Source organism: Musa acuminata, chromosome BXJ2-9, assembly GCF_036884655.1.
Source record: "Musa acuminata AAA Group cultivar baxijiao chromosome BXJ2-9, Cavendish_Baxijiao_AAA, whole genome shotgun sequence".
In the NCBI taxonomy this organism is placed as follows: domain Eukaryota; kingdom Viridiplantae; phylum Streptophyta; class Magnoliopsida; order Zingiberales; family Musaceae; genus Musa; species Musa acuminata.
This window is the reverse complement of record NC_088346.1, coordinates 41060042-41078836: the sequence shown is the minus strand read 5'-3', so window position 1 is coordinate 41078836 and position 18795 is coordinate 41060042. Positions and strand designations below refer to the sequence as shown.

General features: G+C 35.9%; 1 protein-coding gene across 1 annotated transcript; it reads left to right on the top strand.

Moving 5' to 3' along the window:
* The first annotated feature begins 768 nt into the window (after positions 1–768).
* On the top strand, positions 769–4862 carry LOC135622133 (S-linalool synthase-like). Its single transcript, XM_065123778.1, has 11 exons — positions 769–1331; positions 1455–1678; positions 1769–1892; positions 2249–2364; positions 2457–2686; positions 2936–3051; positions 3131–3223; positions 3318–3533; positions 3607–3736; positions 3818–4060; positions 4150–4862. Exons 1-11 carry the CDS (start codon positions 835–837, stop codon positions 4723–4725), a joined length of 2565 nt encoding a protein of 854 aa, XP_064979850.1. The 5' UTR covers positions 769–834; the 3' UTR covers positions 4726–4862.
* The last annotated feature ends 13933 nt before the right edge of the window (positions 4863–18795 follow it).

The window sequence follows — 18795 nt, the reverse complement described above, 5'->3', positions numbered from 1 at the left end:
TAATATGATAGTTTTCATGTTGTCTTATGTTGGAAATCATTAGATTAGTATCAATTCTTCGTAAAATTAATCATTTTCCATGAGAAATGATTGACATGAAAGGACATATGTTCTCTTTTTTTACGTAATTTTTCTCTAATATGATAGTCTTCGTGTTGTGATGTTGCTATCAATCAGTTAGGTGTGATGGAATGGTTGTTGATGTAACTTCTAAACATCAGCCATATGATGTGATACATCACGTCTGTAGTAGCCCATAGAAACACAAAAATCAGGCATAAAAATTTAGATAAAAAAATCTAAACTAAATAAATTATAAATTAATGGTCGGTCCTTAACCATCCATCCCCAATCATTCACCTAATTTCATCAATTTCTTTTAATTTTAATTTTATTTATTGATGATTCATTGAAAGAGAGATTGGGACGGATATCCGTGAAGTAATCCGTTCCTTGTTTGAATTGGGACCCATTTCTCGTGTTTCACACACCTCACAAGTCACCTAGGCTACTTCTGTAGAGACTGTCACCCACAGAAAACGATATTAATAAAGGAAGCAGTATCTCGCACCTTTTAGAGACCCCAAAAGCACGCATGAGCGTTTCAGACATCTCAACTTCTGCAGCTGCACATGCTTTCAGAACTTGTTGGTTTGACTGAAAACGACACAATTTGATGGATGGCCAATCATAAATTACAACTGAGTTGATCCATAAATCTTAATATTTTGAGTTCTAAGTTCCTGCTTCTATAAATGGAATCTCCCACTCAGCTAAACATCCCAAAACATCAGCCCCCCACTCAAGCCATTACCAATTAGTCTCGACTGGGGGATGGAAGGTTCATCAGAGTCATTCCTCGTTGAAATGATTAAGGAGGAGGTGTTCTCTCCAACTGCTAATATGTGCTCCTTCCTTCCCCCGTCCGCCTACGAGACGGCATGGGTGGCCATGATTCCTTGTCCTCACCACCCGTCTCGCCCTATGTTTCCAAAGTGCTTGAACTGGATCCTCCGCAACCAGAGGGAGGACGGCTTCTGGGGAGAGTGCCGACACGCCATGGATTCCCTCACTGCCACCATCGCTTGCCTTGTTGCTCTCAAGACGTGGAAGGTTGGGGATGCAAACGTTGAGCAAGGATTGCGATTTCTTAACGAGAACATGGAGAAACTGCTGACGGAACATCATGGTGGCTTCCCACGGTGGTTCTTGATTGTATTCCCCGGGATGCTCGAGCTGGCACATGCCAAGGGTTTGGACGTGCTTCCAGCCGAGGGCTGCATCAAAGCGGTGGACGATGTCTTCAACAAAAGAAACACCATTCTGGAAATGTAAGAACCTGTTTGCATCTTATGTTGAGTCTTTCCTCTTTCACGTAAATCATGCTCTTGTGACTGTCCACCTCAGGACTGGATTTCAGATAGGCTCACATGGGGTGTTGACTGTACACGCAGGGAACAGTCCAGCGGTGTCCAAGGGTACCATCCACCGAGCTTGTTTTTCCTTGAGGCCCTACCTGCAAGTTACAGGCCAAAGCATGAACTGATTCTTCATCATCAGATGGAAGATGGCTCATTGTTTCATTCCCCCTCAGCAACTGCTTGTGCTTTCATGATCACAGGAGATGCAGGTTTCAGGGAGTACCTGCATGGCGTCATTAGAAGATTTGGCAATTTTGGTGAGATTTCATTGTCGTAAATCACGAGCTAACTATATTAGGTAGGCCCAGATATACATTTCTAAGAGTTTCTGTGTTTATCTGGAGCAGTTCCAGCCATGTTTCCTGTGGACCAAGATCTGATAAAGCTATGTCTCGTGGACCATTTGAGACAATTAGGTTGTGGAGAGCATTTCGCAAATGAAACACATGACCTTATGGACCAAATTTACAGGTATGAACTATTTGCGAGGGTTATTTTGCGTGTGAGGCAATCATCGCACAGGTCATGGAAGTCAGCTGCATGCATATACGTGAAGTCGGAGATGGTCACCAACGCTCAAATCCTCCTCGTGTCTCATCCTAACACCACATGTTCTTCTTCCCTCGAAAATAGATAGAAATTTTATTTCAAGAGTGAAACAATGATTTACGTGATTGCACCCTGCAGCACCCTCCTCCTCATAAGACTGAGTTTATGTACGGTTTCGAATGTACAAAAATCATTTGTCGGGAATAGAACTAAAAGCTTTCCTTGTATCTATCTCGACAAACGAAACACTAACAACCGTAGCTTGGCATCTAATGCAGTGACTGGGTTATTCAAGATCTACAATCGTGCAACATATACGATTTACCTCTACAGATACAGAAAGACTCTTTAGCCTTTAAACTTCTGAGGATGCATGGATATGACGTATCTCCCCGTAAGATTTATCCAAATTTAGTTGAAATTTGTGAACATTTGAACTATTATTCCCCGGTGAATCATCTCTAAAGAAATTATTAACTTGTGTAGGAAAGTTTTGTTGGTTTATGGACGATGAAGAGATGCTGATACATATCGAAGAAAATTACACTCAATTCTTGGTGGCCATGACTGGTGTTTACAGGGCAGCACACTTTATGTTTCCTAGGGAAGTTGAGCTTCATAATGCCAAACTTTTCTCTGAAAAGATACTTCAGAAAAGTTTGTGTGGATCAGATACCAGGAATAATCCTGCAATTATGACTGACCTCCAAAAACAGGTAAAAGAGCCTATGGCACTTGGGGTGGACTTTTTGAGAAGCTAAATGTTTGTTGCATACTAGCAATTGCATGTTCTAATTCAGAATCTATATGTTGAATTTAATAATCTCAGTGAAAAATTTTATTGGAATATATTTGATATATTTAATTTTACTGTATGTTAATCCATAGAGCAAAGTTTAATGATAGCATAAATTTTATTGGAATAAAATTTAAGGAACCATAAAGTTTCATATATGGCTGCACAGATTGAACATGAGTTGGGACTTCCATGGCTATCTCGAATGGACCACCTCGAGCATCGAATGTACCTGGAAAGAAGTAAAGGATATAACTTACAGATGGGGAAGACTTCTTCATGCAGGTTTTGCATAAGTAGTTTTCTTCTTCTTATTCTTGCACTCAACAACGCTGTTAACATGTGAATGCACGTACATGCGCAGCCTCCTGGATTCCAAATTTGCCATTCAACTTGCTGCTGAACTTTTCACGAACCGTCAAATGCTCTACGAATCTGAACTCGAGGAGTTAAAGAAGTAATGCATCAAAACTACTACTACTGAATTCTCGAAGATTGCATGCACGGCATCTCTAATTTTGTTCATATTTGGTGTCAATTAAAATACTTAGGTGGTCAAAAGACAGTGGACTTTCCAGCATGGGCTTCGGTCGGGAGAAAACAACGTACTGTTACTTTGTAACTGCTACTGCAGTTACTCTTCCTTTGCAATCTGATCTACGCAAAGTAGTTGCACGATGTGCAATTTTAGTGACAGTGATCGATGACTTCTTTGATGAGAAAGGTTCAGAGGATGAATTGGAGAGCCTTACTAAAGCAGTTCAAAGGTATCAATCCAACGTTACAAAAGAGAGTTTACCGTTCAAGATTTCTAGTCATCTAACTTGTTAGTTATAACAGGTGGGAAGGAGAAGGCTTATCCGGCCATTGCAAAGTTATTTTTGATGCCCTTGATAACCTTGTTCGTGATATTTCCTTCAAAGCTCTCAGTCAACACGGTTATGATGCAAAAAGCCTTCTTCAAGATATGGTAAGGGTTGTCTCATTTGTCTATCTGGCGATTAACTGTGTGTGTTAGCTCAACCACTAACAAAATTTATTGTGTTTGAAGTGGCGAGAGACATTTGAGTCGTGGTTAAAGGAATCCGATTGGAGTAGGAAAAGACACGCACCTACGATCATCGAGTATCTTGAGGTTGCCGCGATCTCTATAGCCATACAAGTCATGACTCTTCCAGCATGCTTCTTGGTTATTCCCCAAGTTCCAAAGCACATACTAACCTCTCGGTATAGTACCATTACCAAGTTGACAATGATCACCTCGCGCTTGTTGAATGACATCCACAGTTACCAGGTTTGCAACATTCGCTTTATATATCTCTCTATATTTCATTTCTATCCATTTATATATGTTGTTTACTTATACGTAATAATCTCTTCCAGAAAGAAATACGTGGTGGTAAGTTCAATATGGTACTCCTGTATGTCAAAGAGAAACAAGGGGCTACTAACGAAGACTCAATTGAGCACATTAGCAAAATAATTGAGAGAAAGGAAAGAGAGTTCCTTGAGATTTATATGGATGATACGTACGCTGGTTTTCCTAACGAATGGAAGGAGCTACATTTAGGTACTTTCAAGTCATTCCGAATGCTCTTCGATACAACTAATGCATTTGACTCGCCTACTGCATTAGTCGAAAGTATCAGCGATGCTTTCTACAACCCGTTAGTGACGGATTCTCGGAGAACATTTTCGTCGAGAGAAGAAACTGTACTTAAACCAATGAAGGAGAGATGGAGTCATCCAAGGAAGAAGTATACTGGTGATGACTTGTTGATAAAGTCCGGCAATCGATCTGAGAGAAAACACGGCACTATACCACAAAATTCAAGAATGCAGACAATGAACATCAATCGACGATGGTCTTCTAAGACATGGAGTATCTCAAGGAGAAGATCTTCTACTATTGCTTTGATGGGCCCTTGCATCAACTCAAGGGTCTTGTCTAAGATATAGGAGGTTCTTATGTTTCGCAGTTTGGCAGCAACTTCATAATTAGTTTCTTTTATGTATTAGTTTAAGAGTTCCTTGGATTTTGGACAGATTTCAAATATGTAATAAAGATGCAAGTAAATCAATGTTTCCCTTCTCTATATCTATATGTCTTTTCAATCTAATAAGAAATTAGATTTCAAGCATGCAAGTAAATCAATGTATTAAAGGGGAGAAAAAGTGGCCTTGTAGCGAGATCCATGCACTAAACTTAGATACTTAGAACAGAGAGAACCTATTGAAGTAAATTAGCCGGGACACTTTGAGGTAGAACACTTGATGCCTACTGAAACTATGAGCCAAGAAATGATGAAGCAGGCTGTCTAACGTAAACAAGTTTTAAGCTAAATGTGCATATATTATAATTTATGCTATGGAGGTATATATATCTCAAGTTTCTCTATAAGCCCTTATCCTTTGGTTCAAAGTACTATAAAAGAAAATATAAGACAAAAAATCACCATGTCATATATCCCCCATTCTAGAATAGAGGGGTTAGAGATTTAATAGACATGTTTACTCTAAAATCCCTTATCATGTGTATTTTAGGATGTACACATAACATCTCCTTTGATAACAAATATCAAGCCCAAAGTCCAATATAAATATATCTTATGCCTAAATCATACTATAATTTAATATAAAAAAATATAGGATAGGCACTCCATATGCATTTAGGCTCATATATCTCCGATTTGTTAATCTAATACTTTCCATATTCCCTTGGGACTCGTAATGTTGTGGTGGTGCTTCAATTCCTATCAATTTTTCTTCGAGCTAACCCAAGAAATAAAAAACTATTACTCGACCTCATATGGAGATCGAATATCATGCTATTTGCCTCCATTGCTTTTGAGAATAACTAAGTGTAAAAACAACTATTAGAATTTTAGATTTATCAATAATCTCCTCCAACTATATATTTGTTGAATCTCAGATTTTGATGATGAAACCAATCGATATGTGTTTACATTTTAATCTACATTTTTAGTGATGCAAGATGCTTCGATCAGAACGAGACAATTAAAACAGGAAATTCATGTTGGGCCGGAGGAACATATCAGAAGATTGGACGTCGCGCCGGTGGATCGATCAACATATCGACAGAAGGCTTCGGGCTGTGGATTCGGGTATCAGGCCAAGAAGAGAGGGTATTGCGCCAAAGATATTGGAGTTGCGGAGTCAACTGACCGATTGGGCAATAGGCTGTAAGAGAGGACGATGCGCCGAAGAATTAGACGAAGCATCGAGGGACCAATGACATGCCGGATAACTTGATTAGATTCTTAGGATTTATTGTCTAGATCGAAGTTTGTTTTACATGTGCAGGATTAACTATGATAGCAAGACATGTAGCAAAATGAAGTCCCAAAGTCAAGATTGAGATCACATTGGGAGTTCGAGAGTTCGTCGAAAGTTCTGCGAGAACCAGCCGAGAAGTCGCAGAGCTTGCTAGAGAAGCTCGTCGGAACTCACCAAGTGGATTGTCGCAAGTCCAGGAGCTTACCGGGAGTCCGCTAGAACATTGCCGATAACTCGTCGGAGGTTCACCGAAAGATTTCCGGAAGCTCGCCAGAAGAATAGACTTATAGACTTAGTTTAGCTTAGAAAATATCTTAGGATTTCGTAGTTAGCACGTAATTGGGCTTAGATTTGGGCCAACCCAATAAGGAGCCAGCTAGGCCCATGTAAGAACTATGTTGGGCCCTATAAGAGGCCCAAACAGTAACCCAAGAAGACTTACCATCGTGGCACAGTCTTCGAGGCTATGTCAGGCGGTGGTACCGCCCAGCACAACCTCCCAAGCGGTGGTACCGCCCAGTGCAGGCGGTGGTACCGCCTATGCCCGGAGAACCCAGGATGAGATATTTTAGGCTCCAAGTTTGAATCAACTTGAAGCCTATAAATACCCATCTCATCCCTGGTTAAAGCACACAAGTATTGAGAGTAAAAAGGTATAGAAACGCTACTGCAATCTTGTGTGAGCTCCTCTCATAGTTCTAAGTGTTAGAATAGATTGAGAGAGGAGTGAGTGTGGTGTAAGGGTTATTTCCTAAACCCAATTAAAGGAGAATTAAGTTGTAAAAGGGTGGTTGGCCTTCGCCTATTGAAGGAAGGCCTCTAATGGATGCCGGTGGCCTCGACGGAAGAGGAATCGAAGGAGTGGATGTAGGTCACGATTGACCGAACCACTATAAACAGTCGTCTTCTCTGGTTTGCATTTATTCTTGCTACTACCTTACTGCAAACCTCTTTAATAGCTTACTGCCTTCAATACTTTTATGAACTCGCTTTTAAATTATGTTTCCAAAAATGATTTTACGTTGGAAACGGTTTTATCGTACGAAAGTTTTGAAAACGATATGATTTTATCTACTATACTAATTCACCACCACACCCCCCCCTCCCCCTCCTCTTAGTGCTCCTGATCCTAACAATTGGTATTAGAGTCTTATTTTTCATATTTGGTTTAACACCCAAATTGAAATGGCTCTTTTCGACAACCAAGAGGGTCAATCTCTCATTCATCTTCCCTTTTTCAATGGGACAAACTACACTTATTGAAAAACTCGAATGAGAGCTTTCTTGCTTTCGTTGGATTTGAATTTATGACACATTATTGAATCCGGTTTTAAAAGGTTTTCTCTTCCAATGAAAGATTGGAATGATTTGGAGAAGAAGACATTTTCTTTAAATGCTAGAGCTATGAATACTCTATTTTACACCTTCGACAAAAATAAATTTAATTGGGTTTCTTTGTACGAAACAGCTTTCGATATTTGGCGTACTCTTGAAATCACACATGAAGGCACAAGTAGTGTAAAAGATTCTAAAGTAAATTTTTTGATGCACAATTTTGAGATGTTTTGTATAGAACCAAGAGAGATAATTGGAGACATGTACACCCGTTTTACAGATGTCGTCAATAGTTTAAAAGCACTTGATAAAAGTTTTTCGAACTTTGAACTCGTTAACAAGATCTTAAGATCACTCTCTATAACTTAGGATTCAAAAGTAACAGCTTTACAAGAAACAAAAGATTTAAATATTTTTCCACTTGAAGAACTTATCAGTACATTAATGACATATGAAATGGTGCACAATGCACATGATGAACGTGATGAACAAAACTACCTTCCAAAGAACAAAAAGGATTTGGGACATAGAATATTTGAAGACCACTCTAGTATAAGCTCAAATGATGATGAACTTGAACTACAAATGAAATATAAAAGGTCCATAAAATAAAAATTAAAGAACAAAAAGAATGTAACTACTTGCTTTGAACATAAGAAAAAGAACAAAAAGTGGGATGAATCGAGCTCCTTCGAATATGAGAAGAAAATCAACAAAGGTGAGGTGGCAAACTATGCCTTAACCACTTTCAATGATGAGGTAATCGAAATCCCCCTAATTTACTTTGAAATTACATAATACTTTTCATGATATATTTTCTTTTTTTAGAAAATATTTTTCCTTAAAAATTACATGTTTAATAATGTTATGAAAATGTAAAAAATCAGGAATCATGTTTATCATGCTAGTGATTTTAAAAATAATCATGAAAAATGTATGTTTTATGATAAATAAATAAAATGATTTTGATTGAAATTATGAAATCATGCTTGATGATTTAATGATGCATAATGATATTTTGATATCATGATTGATGATTTTATTCTATACATGAGATTTTCAAAATTATGCATGATGATTTTTGTGATTTTGTAATTTTTGAAAGATCCTTTTTGGCGTTCATGAATGATGCATGGATTTGACATAAAAGAAAAGAACAAGCATGTATGAAATCAATCAATGAGTTGAAACAAAAGGAGGAAAGCATTTTTCTTGAAAATTTTTCTTTTTCTCTATCTTATCGATTTTTCACTAAGAGACCAATAAAATTATTTATGCCATTTTGAATCTCTTGAAAGTAATGTTGAGATTTTGATGATTATGATGATTTGAATTTAATGGTTTTTATCGAAATCATGATCTTGATTTCTCATGAGTTATAACTTGAAATTATTTATGAATCAAGATCTCCTACTTTGTGTTCTTGTATCTTCTTATTGAAATTTATCGAAATGAATCATGATTTTTTTTTAATTATAATTTTTATGATTTATAAATAATTGAGAGATATTATATATGAATCGAGATCATTTATGTGACATCTTTTTGCTATAGGAATGTCTTCATCTATATCATCATCTTGATTTCTCGATATTCGATACATGATATTTTTCTATGAATCAAGATTTTTCATACTATGATTCTTCTTGATATTCTTCATATGATGATATGAATGCATACAATACTTATGCTTTTTATAATGATGTATTGCTTATGATGTATCATAAATGCTCTAAATGATAAATGTTTGGTAACATGATCAAAATATTGATAAATACTTAAAAAATTTAATATTTTTAGTATCATGTATGATATGCTCATAATGATGATTGATTTTTCGGTATCGTGTACGAAAAATAAAATGTAAGGTTTTGAAATTATGTATATTTTAATTTAAAAATATAATAATACATAAATAAGATTGATACTTACCTTTGTCAAAATCTAAAAATTGATATAAAGAGTCTTCCCTTCTTTTTGACAATGACAAAGGGCTCCCCCTTTGTCAAGAAGAAAGCAAAACTTGCTTCTTGAACATCTCAAATTATTAGCTTCCATGTTGTAAAACAATGTAACATTTTGTTAGCTTGCATTTTTACAAAGAAAGCAAAAATAATGACACTTCTCAAAAGAGAAGAAAGAACTTGCTATCTTGAACATCACTAGCCTGCCTATCTTGAGAAGCAAAGAGTTGATATATCAAAAAAGCAAAATTGCTATCTTGCACATTGCAAAGAAAAGCAAATTTACAAACTTATATAATTCTAAATTATTGCTAGCTTGTATATTGTAAAACATGTTTTCTCTTTCAAATACTTGCTAGCTTAAACATTGCAAAACAAACATGCTGAACTTACATATCTAGCAAAATTTATAAACTTATAAAAACTAAAAATTTTTGCTAGCTTGCATGATTATAAAATTGGAGATTTATGATACAATATATTGAACCTATATTCCAAACACATGAGAATTGTACTTCTCCTTTTTGTTGATGACAAAGGGGGAGAAGTATGTTGATTATATGTAATGATTTTATAATGACATGTTGCTTGGATTTTTAAATCCAAGAGTTTCTATCAATATGGCATATTGATAGGGGGAGTTTGGTTAAACTCCGGGAGTTAAGATTAACTCCATTGTCGGTTGGTTGTCATCATCTAAAAGGAGGAGATTGTTGAATCTTATATTTTGATTATGAAACCAATCGATATGTGTTTATATTTTAATCTACATTTTAAGTGATGCAGAATGCTTCGATCAGGATAAGACAATTAAAGCAGGAAAATCATGTTGGGCTGGAGGAACATGTCAGAAGATTGGACGTCGGGCCGGTGGATCGATCGACGTATCGACAGAAGGCTTCAGGCCGTGGATTTGGGCATCGGACCAAGAAGAGCAGGTATTGTACCAAGGATATCGAAGTTGCGGAGTCAATTGGCCGATTGAGCAATAGGCCGCAAGAGAGGACGATACGCCGAAGAATCAGATGAAGCGTTGAGAGACCAATGACATGCCGGACAACTTGATTAGATCCTTAGGATTAATTATCTAAATCAAAGTTTGTTTTACATGTGCAGGATTAACTACGATAGCAAGACATGAAGCAAAATGAAGTCCCGAAGTCAAGATCGAGATCATGTTGGGAGTTTGAGAGTTCGTCGGAAGTACGGACGTTCATCGGAAGTTCTGTGGGAACCAGTCGAGAAGTCACAGAGCTTGCCAAAGAAGCTCATTGGAACTCACCAAGTGGATCGTCGTAAGTTGAGAAGCTTGCTAGGAGTCCGCTAGAACATTACCGAGAGTTCGTCGGAGGTTCGCTAGAAGATCCCCGGAAGAATAGACTTACGGACTTAGTTTAGCTTAGAAAATATCTTAGGATTTCATAGTTAGCACGTAATTGGGCCAACCCAATTAGGAGCCAGCTAAGCCCATGTAAGAAATATGTTGGGCCCAATAAGAAGCCCAAACAGTAACCCAAGAAGACTCACCGTCGTGGCACAATCTTCAAGATTATGTTAGACGATGGTACCGCTAGTCTAGGTGGTTGTACCACCCCTGGTAGGGTGCCAGGCGGTGGTACCGCCCAGCATAGCCTCCCAGGTGGTGATACCGCCCAGGACAGTGTCAACCAAACTGACACTGGGCGGTGGTACCGCCCAGCGCAGGCGATGGTACCGCCCAGGCCCAGTGTAGGCAGTGGTATTGCCTATGCTCGGGGAACCCGGGATGAGATGTTTTTAGGCTCCAAGTTCGAATCAACTTGAATCCTTTAAATACCCCTCTCATCCCTAGTTAAAGCACACAAGTTTTGAGAGTAAAAAAGTATAGAAATGCTGATGCAATCTTGTGTGAGTTGCTCTCATAGTTCTAAGTGTTAGAATAGTTTGAGAGAGGAGTGAGTGGGGTGTAAGGGTTATCTCCTAAATCTGATAAAAGGAGAATTGAGTTGTAAAAGGGTGATTGACCTTCGTCTATTGAAGGAATGTCTCTAGTGGATGTCGGTGGCCTCAACGGAAGAGGAATCGGAGGAGTAGATGTAGGTCACGATTGACCGAACCACTATAAACAACCATCTTCTCTGGTTTGCATTTATTCTTGCTATTACCTTACTGTAAACTTCTTTAATAGCTTACTGCCTTCAATACTTTTACAAACTTACTTTCAAGTTAAGTTTCCAAAAACGGTTTTATGTCGAAAACGTTTTTATCGTATGAAAGTTTTGAAAATGACGTGATCTTATCCGTTGCATTAATTCACCCCCCCCCCCTCCCCTTAGTGCTCCTGATCCTAACAATATTATGATAATGTTAGTGCTACTTACTTATGTGCTAATTCAGTATTTTGCTTATAGATAAAATATATAGTCATTAACTTTCATTTTATTCACGTTTTTCCAAAAAAAATACTTTGCGTAAGTCATTTCCATACAACTAAATAACTTATAGACTCTTCCACGAAGTCGTTATCACACCAACTAAATACTCAACATCATTTCAAGATTAGTATTAGTCTTTAAGGGCATAAAAGATTGAAGGATTGTGATCGTACCAAGAGACACCTACGTTGTGATCACAGAAAATAAAGGAAGTATATATACACAAATCTTTGCCTTTGATTTAGGATCTAGAAAGGTCTCGTAACATGTATAAATCACAATGTACAATAATGAAATCAACAAAACAGCATTGCATGTCATCTGTATTTCTACTATTTTTAATTATAATTCATTGGACGGCGTCATTAGATGGTTTATTACTATTCTAATGCTTCTGTTTCATTCTTCTTTTTTTTTCAAAAAATAGTCATTTTTGTTTCTTTTATTTATTTTGATACCCAAATATCAAATTAATTAAGGACATCAGAATTAATCAATCTATTATCTTATGTACCAATTTAATTTGTAGGAATGTAAGAGAACTCAAAAAATTACCTGACATAATTTTCCTCCAACTTTATTAGGTATCAAACTGAGATTTGGCTATAATTATAATTGTGAGACAAGTATTTTTATAATCTCATCACACGATTATATTTTGTTGATATTATTGAAAGAAAGCCTTTGATGTTTGACATAATTAAATATAAATTTGAAAAATTAAGTTGATTAGGAAACATATGCAACAACAAAAAAAATATTTATGTATATATATATATATATATATATATATATATATATACATATATATATATATGAATTGAAATTTTAAAAATTTTCTCAAACAAATTATCATTAGATTTGGAATTGGATGCAAATTGAGTCTTATATATATTTGGTCATTTGGGGTTTTAAAAAGTTGAAGCTCATAATATATTTCATATATTAATATTAAGAAATTTTTTTTAGGAATATAATTGTGTGATCAAACTGCTCTAACACAGTTGAATAAAGATTTACTATATAAGGAATGAATTATTCGTATTGTGGAGGAAAAAAATATTTGAATTAATATGTACTTGATATAATACCCAAAAAACCTAAGGACTTATGATGTCATAAGAAAATTATACTTTCTGGAGGGGAGAATGTAATACCCTTTATTCTAACTTATGAATCTCCATGTAATTATAAGTTTTACCAAAAGCTAATTTGTAAAGATTCGAATCTTAGAGGGACTTTTATGCAAGAAGAAATTCTAAGATTTTAAGTTGTATAATCTATAAATATATAATTGTGTAGGCTATCTCTATACCCTAAAGAGAAACTTATACATTGAAGGATTTCACATCGGGACATAGGAATGACAATTAGGAGATCAAATTCATATTCCTAAAAATTAAATTATATATTTATACAATCTTAAGTAATATATTAATATATATTTTTTTCAAAAGAAGAATTTGTTAAGATCTCAACAATTTACAAAAAGATCTTCATAGATCGTTATGTAAAATACAAACTAATTCTGGGAAAAAGATTCCACTCATAAAATATAAGATTTGCCAATTCTAACCCTTAAGGCAGCCAAATTTGTAGCTAGATTACATTACATCAAAGGATGTAAGTTGTTGTGCAAGTTTTCTTATTATCAACGATAATATGGATAATACACTAAGGTATATTCTTTCCTTGAAAGAGCATATCATATATAGTTGTTGAGTCATTTACTAGTATAACCTGATTTTAACTCATCTCAATAGCCATTGTAAAGCATTCCTTGATCGCCATGCCTCTTATTAGATTGGAGTCTTCTTAGAAATGTATTCGTTATGATCTCTGCACCATCCTATAATAATGAAGATCATCGGCATTACTTTTAATCCACCCCTAAGGTAGTTTTCTCAATTAAGCCTAATGACATTTGTTATACATTATCTTTCAGTTGAGAAAGTTATAACATAGATACTAGTATTAGTCAATGCCCTCCAAATGACCTATTATGAAAAACTATTTTGACCTATAATTGGTTATTATGAAAAGAGTTTTTATTTCTAGCCCTCCAAATGAACTATAATTGGTTACTAATGGTAGCCTGCAAAAGTATTCCTATACCTAAATTTTGACCTTCATTTAATCAGTTTCCGAGAATCCAACTATCCTTGTGTTGGAAGTTGATAGGGAGACTAGTTTTCCCAAATATTTCTAAAGAAATGATAATTGAAAAAGAAATAATTAATGGATTCAAGGTCTTGTTAGCATAGAATACATAAAATTTGGGGTCTTAAGTTCATCCTACTGAAGTCTATCAACAGTAGGAAGTCTTTTATATAGTAATTTTTAACACAAATTTTAAATACGAAGAGCCAGGAATCTTTCACAATTATTATCAATCAAACCATATAGGTTATTATTCATCCTTCTTCATTTCTAGGAAGGTGAGCCTTCCATATTCAACTATCGTCACATGAATAGTAGACCTTCCATATCCCTGTATCATCCTTTCATATTTATATGTTGATCGGTTCTTAAAAAAGTTATTTGCAGCAACAAGCCGAGCCGTGGCGAGTGATGGTTGTATCCATACCGCAATTTGTTCGGCGGCAAGTGATGGTACCCATGGCTTGCATGAGGAGAAAGAGAGAAGGTAACTATGAAAAAGAACACTATAACTATGTGCAGTAAGATGCTGATGCTCACAGAAAAAAGTGTTGATTGCGGCGGTGAACAGGGAAAAGAGAGGATTAGTAAAACAAACCCAACTCATAGCAAGCATATAGCTTGTTGTGAATAGGAAGTTCGAGTCTTTAGGGCCACTTATGGCCCCTTGAGGGGATAAAGACCGAGGGAGAAAGTATTAAAGATAGGGAAATGCATCTGAGATGATAAGGTGGGCAGCTTTTCTTTATTTATAGAGAGGGTTTTTTTTTTTTTTTTTTTGGTGATTCCAAGAATAAAAGGGTGGGCAGCTTATCTTTTGAAGTGATCATTTATAATTGGATAAGATATATAATGAAACTAATTATATTCTGATGAACTAATAAAAAAAAAATCATTTATTGTAGGATTCCTTAGAGGATTGGAATAACTCTCATAATAACTCATTGAAGATTAATAGTAATTTTGAATCTAAAGACGGTGCCCTTATATATCATATAGAAATCCTTTTTAGATGATATTATAAGGTACATATCGTACAACCAATATAATGTAATTTGATTTCAATCCTAGTATAAAATTTTTTTCATGTTACATATAGCATATAATAGTTTTTATACTTATAATTGGTATCAAAGTCTAGGTTCTTAACTTAAATATTTTAGATCTATTGTTTTCTGATTTATGATGTTTGAATGGTTCATATTTTGTTGATCTATATTTCTATCTATTTTGTTTTATTATCTGCTTTTGAGAAATGTTAGATTTCCTGTAAACACGATTTTTAATTATCGTGAATGGTCGCTATGTAGCACTGTTGTCTCCCTTGCTATGTACTGCCAGTAGATCTGCTAAAGGCAACGGTTACGCTAGGCAACATGCATGCTGCAACAACTATGCACATAGTCGGCAGCAACACAGGGAGCTGCACGCACACACCAAGCGTGCGACTGGCCAGGCACAGGCAGCAATTGCGCACAGGTGCGTAGGCAACTGCATGGGCGACAACATGCACACGTGATTGTCGCGTGCATGCAAAACCCGTGTCCGAACGGCGGTGACGGCCGCGCCAATGCAGCGGACCACGCTCAAGAATAAGCCACGTAATGGGTTAGTGCTGCTAGGGGGCCACACAGTCGGTAGCCACCCCTAAGCAATGGTCATGCATGGGCACAAGCAACGCCCCGGTAGTGGCAAACGTGCGCAGGCAACGACCGCACCAACGATGGCGGTGGTGGCGACATAGCTAGTAGGGTTTTAGACAAAATTATAGTTTTGCCCTCGAGACTAGAATTTTATCAAATTATAACTCTACCCTTTACAAATATCATAATTTCAGTTTATATCGTATCAACATATTTATAGTTTTACTCTTATAAAATTAAGAATTCTAATTTATAACTTTAATTATAAAATTAATAAATATGATTTATTATAATTATGATTAAATTTCATCATGATTATATTTTGATTATTTGATTATATTTAATTTTATTTAAAAAATATAAATTATGGTTTAATTTTATAGTTTTCTCATATGACTTATTGATTATATTTTTTCATATTGTTACGGACTTAGCTGGTTTTGCCTAAGTCGTGTGGCACACTTGCGTGTCCGTCCGCAATGGTCAGTCTCCCCGAAGCCTCCCATATCCCTTAGGACCCACAAAAGAGAGAACGGGTTAGAGAAAATACCTTATTCGGGATCTATAAGCAAACATTTCTAAAAACACTTCATAAACAAAGTAAATTACAAACATTCTTTACAAGCTCTGAACAGTTGCACAACAAAGAGTAAAATGGTCAATTATAGACTGAAAATCTCTCATACTTGTCCACATGACACAACCTTTATTTACAAGACTAAAGCGGCCACCAACCTAACTATAATGGGACTATTGAGCCTTTGGTCATCCCTATACATGCTATGCAGAGTATGAACATACCAAAAGACACAGATATACATATGCATTACATCAAACATCTTGTTTAAAAGTTTGTCTTTGACATTCTCCCCCACTTATTCCTTCGACATCCTCATCGAAGCTTTTGCCGACACTGCAACTCCTTGCCTTTGCTGAGTCTTCAATCTTTTGCTCCAGCTGTAATGCACCTCCTAGCTCCCAACTGCTCTCCGCTGCTATTTTTGAGTAGTTGAACCTTTGATCCACCATGCTGCTTCAGCACTTTTAGGTTGTTTGGTAGACCACAAGTTTAGCACTTTCATGGGTTCAAATAGATTTTGTCTTCACTCAATATTATGATAATAGTAGAGATATGTAGGAAAGCTTGTATGGTATACTGTTCGATATAGATAATACATATCAATTCGACAAGGGATCAATATAAGTGGTACATATCAATTTATTAATATTTCATATTGTACTATATGTTGGTACGTTAGTACAATTCGATATTTACTATATTGACAATCAATAGATACATCAATACGAATAATAATTTGTTGATTTAATTATTGACCACATGGTCAAATGTTCTAAATTTTCTTTTTCTAAATGTATTTATTACCCATCGTAATGTTTTATATCATATCGAAATATGGGTAAATCATTACACAATCATTATAAAATTCATGAACCTAACAATTCTCTCTTTTTTTTTTTGTTTCCTGTGCAGTAATTGATTTCCTTTAAAAAAAAAAACCATATATGCATGTCAGATATTAGAACTTCCATTGCTACATCTTTCTCTCTTCGTACATTCTTAATAATTCATTTCTCCTGTCCACTAAGTTTAACGGATTTTTGTTATCCCATGGCATCAAAGACGATTAAATAAAAGAAGATGAGTATTTAATTTTTTATTATTCTATCCATACATAAGTTTTTTTTTTCCTTCTTGATTTCTCCTTCTTTTTTCCTCAAAATTTGGAAGATTTTATTCCTCAATTGATATTAGCGTATGAAGGTTCTCATGAAACTAAGACTCAAAGTCAAATGCAAAAGAACGTGTTCTACTTAATCTCAAACTCAAAATAGAAGCTAATTTTCCAATCACAAACTCCATTGAGAATTTACAACCAACTCTTATCATAAACTTAAATTGCTTTTGGTAAATTTTTGCCAGTAGATGCCAGAATCAGCCTTTACCGTCCCTTATTGTGACAAAGAAGACAACAAACCAACGCTTCAGATCTTCTCTGGGATTCCATTTCTTATGCCACTTTGCACTCTGAAACTCTGATATGTGGAAGAAACCGATGTGAGAAAGCTTGTGGTATGATTCAACGAGCTGTCCATTTCATCATCGTAATAACCCTCCCCCCTCTATTGCTGTCGCACTCTAACAAACTTGTGTAGATTCTCCACCACCCGCCTCTCTTCCCGTTGACGGCGAAGGCAACGAAGTGCCAGCTCCACAACCTTCTCCAGCAAATCTATTCCCCCTTAACACACATAGTGTTCGTCCAGCGTCTGTAGGAGCTCTTCCTTGCTCATCGATGCTAGTTTATGGTTCCCTGAAACTGTCATCCCAAACTGCCTTCTTCCTAGCCATTAGTTGCAAGAGAACAACTCCAAAGCTATACACATCAGTTTTTGCCGATAGATGTCCAGTTTCTACGAAATCAGGGTCTACATAGCTGTGAGTTCCTTGCACAACACTCACCGTTTGAGTTCTATCTATCAGCCTCAATCGGGATAATCCAAAGTATGACACCTTTGCCATCAGCTCACCGTCTAAGAGTATGTTGCTAGGCTTCACGTCTCCATGATTGATTACACAAGGCAAGATGTTAATGTCATCTGTAAGCATAGAATCCGTTTTCAAGGCAAATAGGTAAGTGCTGTAAGCTAAAATCTATAATATGCTATAATATGTTATAAGTAATACGAATTTTTTTTTTCTGTTATGATTAAAATTAAATAACATTAGATCAGTTTTTACGATGCATATCTTTTAATATCATCTTAAAAGGATCTCTGTATAATCTAGGCACCATTGTTAGATCCAAAACTGTTGTAACTCTACAAGGAGAACTAGACTCTCCTTCTACTCTCTTCCTATCTTTTCACATTTCACATGATCGCTTCAATTGATGGTTCAAGAGGGTTGAGAGAGAAACTATAATATCTCAACTGCATCCTTTCTGAGATACCTCTTAACCTTTAGAGGTCCTATTTATAAGCGAGAGCAGAGGGTTTAGAATAAATTATTAGGAAAGTTTCTCCCATCGAGGGCATCCCCTAAGGAATCCTATTATAATAAGGATTTCTTTTCCATTGGCTAATATTTGTCATCAAAATACAATCGATTCTATTATATATCTTATCTAATTATAAAGGGTCATATAATCTAACATTCTCCCACTTGGCTCATTAATCAATAAGATATAAAAAATA